General features: G+C 38.0%; 1 protein-coding gene across 1 annotated transcript; it reads right to left on the reverse strand.

Annotated features, from left to right (window-relative positions):
* Positions 1–1,680: 1,680 nt before the first annotated feature.
* Positions 1,681–3,216, reverse strand: CBG18017 (the record flags this gene model as incomplete). The annotated part of the gene is made up of 6 exons (XM_002642032.1): positions 1,681–2,063; positions 2,112–2,184; positions 2,373–2,488; positions 2,530–2,753; positions 2,801–2,947; positions 2,999–3,216. The coding sequence occupies 6 exons, from the start codon at positions 3,214–3,216 to the stop codon at positions 1,681–1,683; spliced, it is 1,161 nt and encodes a 386-aa protein (XP_002642078.1).
* Positions 3,217–3,345: the final 129 nt, after the last annotated feature.

The following is a 3,345-nucleotide window of genomic DNA, read 5'->3' on the forward strand; positions in this document are numbered from 1 at the left end:
TCGAATTGTTTTTTCTAAGTTTTTTTTTCTAAGTTTTTTTTCTAAGTTTCTTTTTCTGTTTTCCTTTTCGATTTTTCACCCTTTTCTGTTAAACAGAAAAGGGTGAAAAATACTTCATTTAATTCTTCAAATAAAATGAATGCTGTTTAGCAAAGCTAGCAAATCTTGAAGAAGCAGAACCGCGGGAAAGGAGGGGCCAGAGCGGGCTGTCTACAAGTGGACAGACGCTGGGCAGAAGCCGTCCTAAAGCTGGGCAGCGTTTGATCTATGAAATGCTAGAAGTTGCCTGGAGTTGGGACAAAGGCTGCCCAGAGTTGGGGAATAAGTTGCCCACATTTACCGAGCAAGCTCCTGGGCAAGCTAGCCAAATGCTCCCTTAGAGTAGCCCCTATACCCACCACATAAAATTTCAGACTCCTAGGACCATTTTGAATTTTTCCATTGCCATGGTGTTTTCGAGTTTCTCAGAGATTGTGTCTTAAGTGGTACGGTAGTTGTCGTTGTGGGACCTCCGGCAATGGCAACCGGTGTTTCTCATTCACAATTCCAACTTTTGCACCAGCATAATAATATGCCACTTGTTCAAAATACACTTCCTTGTCACCGAAGATCTCTAGACAATTCCTCATAAGTTTTTAGTATATGAAAAGAAAATTTTGATGTTAGAATGCCAGAAACTAGAGATTAGCTTTCCTATAATTACACAGTTAGTCAGCATTTTCGAATTCCCATTTCATATTTTTTTCATTCCAATTTTCACTTATTTTTGAGTCTCATATAAATATTTTTTAAATGCCCGATCCAATTTTTCACCCGAATATTTCCAATGAATACGATCCGATTATTTTTCAATGTAATCCTGATTACGATAAATATTCAGAAACTCTTAAATGGTTCCTTCAAATTGCTTATCTTTTGCCTGGAGGTTTTTTGAAACAACGAGAAATTAGATAATACAAAGTGTTTTGAGTTTTCAGGAATTTTAAATTTTTTAATACTTCGTGCAGTACTATTCAAGAATCAGGACACCCATACATCGAGTTCCTTTTTCACAATCTTCTACGTCGATTGTTTTGTCAGTCTAACTCTGATTTCCATTGATCTGGTGGTCCGAACATTCATATACTTCACTCCCTTGTGCCCGATTCTTGCACCACTCTTTTTCGAACCATTGGTAGCTTTCAAAATCATCATGATCATTATTAATCACTCAAAAGCTTGCAAATCAATAATTCAAACATTGTTAGTCTTAAATAGAATGTCCGGCTCTAGTATGAAATTCTGGTCCTTAAAAAAAATTCTGGTCCTTAGAAAAAATTCTGGTCCTTAAAAAAAATTCTGGTCCTTAAAAAAAATTCTGGTCCTTAAAAAAAATTCTGGTCCTTAAAAAATTCTGGTCCTTAAAAAAAAATTCTGGTCCTTAAAAAAAAATTCTGGTCCTTAAAAAAAAATTCTGGTCCTTAAAAAAAATTCTGGTCCTTAAAGAAAGATGTGGGTATTTGAATAGCTTTAATGTTTTTGTTTGAAAATTTGGTTAGATTGAAACGTTTATTTATTCCAATCATGTTTTCAATAGTTTTGATGTTTTAAAAATAATTTTTTTTGTAATTTTGATTTTTATTCAGAAGAAGGTATAAGACTAAAAGGTGTGGCATATAAGAATTAGAGAGGATAAATAGTTCAGAACACAAAAAAAAAGAATATCGGTTGCAACAAGATGATCTTATCCGCGTCCTTTGAACTTCCTTCGGCCGGTGAGTCATCTTCTTTCTTATAATACTTCATCTCGATCAGAAGGTGGTTCAGAAGTTTTTTTCTTCCGAAGTATCGTCTAAACATGTATGTCGACATGTATCCGTCGAGTTGATCTTCTGGGACGCCATATTTCGCTTTGAGTTCCCGTTTGAAAGCACCCCATGTGGCTTCAATAGACTGAGTGTGAACTCGTCGATCGCTGGGGTCAACAAAGTTTACTTTGTGATTGACCCATCTGTGTGTAAACGCTCTCTGGAGGGTTCTGATGCCTCCGTAGGCGGCCCAACCATCGGATACAATCATAGAGCCTGAAGTAGACAAAATTGAGCTGAGCAGGATGTATTTTTTTTTCTTACCTGGTTTGACATGTGCTCTAATGATCGGGAGTAGAGTTGCTGCATCTCGTTGCTTCACGCGGAACATTGCCACCTTAAAAAACAAATTAAATACCAATGAAGCGATGTTTTCCATCTTGCCCATGTAAAAAACTATGAGCTCTGGAAGTGATTTAAACACAATACTATCTTTTATGAGTGTTTTTCAAAGAAATTATATGATCAATAATACATTGTTGAATAAGTATAGCTTCTAAGAACGTTATATCAAGAGTCACTCACTTTATTTGTGTGACGTTCAGTCATGCCAAATATCCAGATAGATTTTCTTCTTAGCATGTGCCCACGGTTGTATTTCGCTTTATACATGTGACTTTCGTCGATTTCGACGATTTTCCCTGAAAGTGACTATTTTATTCTGGAAAAAATTACTAACTACCTGGTCCACCAAGCAGAAAATTTGAATTTTTTTCAATTTGTCGCTCGAACCATTGCTCCGTCAATTGTCGGAAAAGTTTGTTGAGATTAACAATCGTCGAAGTCGTGACTCCATGCAACGAAGCTGTTCTTTCGTTGTTTCGTCCTGGACTTTCGACCCAATCCGCCGCTATGTGTACTATTTTTTGTACGGATAGTTTTTGTTCTTGGAAAAATGTGTTCTCTCTGTAATGAAGTTACTGGGTGAGTAGAATTAGAAGGAAATCACTTACCGAATCATTTTCTTTGTGATGATATTTGAAGTTTTGCATGAAGAGCATCGCCAGACGAAATGTAACGGAAGGGCATTATCTTTGACAAGACTCATCTTACCGTTGAGGCATTCTGGGCACTCTCGCTCATTCGGCACTAGTCCATATCTGAAAAGTCTCTTGAGAAAATCTCTTGGGAAAACAGAACAAAAAACTTACGTCGCTAGAAATCGCAGTGCTGCTTCATCCGATTCCTCGGTTCCATCGATGTTGCCAATAAAATCCGCGATGTTTCGAGATGTGAGCTCAGGAAGATTTGCGATAGCTTCAACTGGTCGCAGTTCCGAGGGCTGGACGATGGTGTGTCGCTGTGGTCGTCCTTTGTGAGCGGACGTCGAAGACAGTAACATTAGTAGCATAAACATAAACATTATCATGGTGGACAATGTATAAAAATGTGTGTGTGCCACTCGCTTATATAGGGCCTTTTAACGGGGGGGGGGGGGGGGGTTCCAGGTGGGACTGTTACACCTGGGTTTTCCAGGTGGGGTTGTAACTTTAGAGTA

This window comes from Caenorhabditis briggsae (genome assembly GCF_000004555.2).
Source record: "Caenorhabditis briggsae complete genome, chrIII, whole genome shotgun sequence".
Taxonomy (NCBI): domain Eukaryota; kingdom Metazoa; phylum Nematoda; class Chromadorea; order Rhabditida; family Rhabditidae; genus Caenorhabditis; species Caenorhabditis briggsae.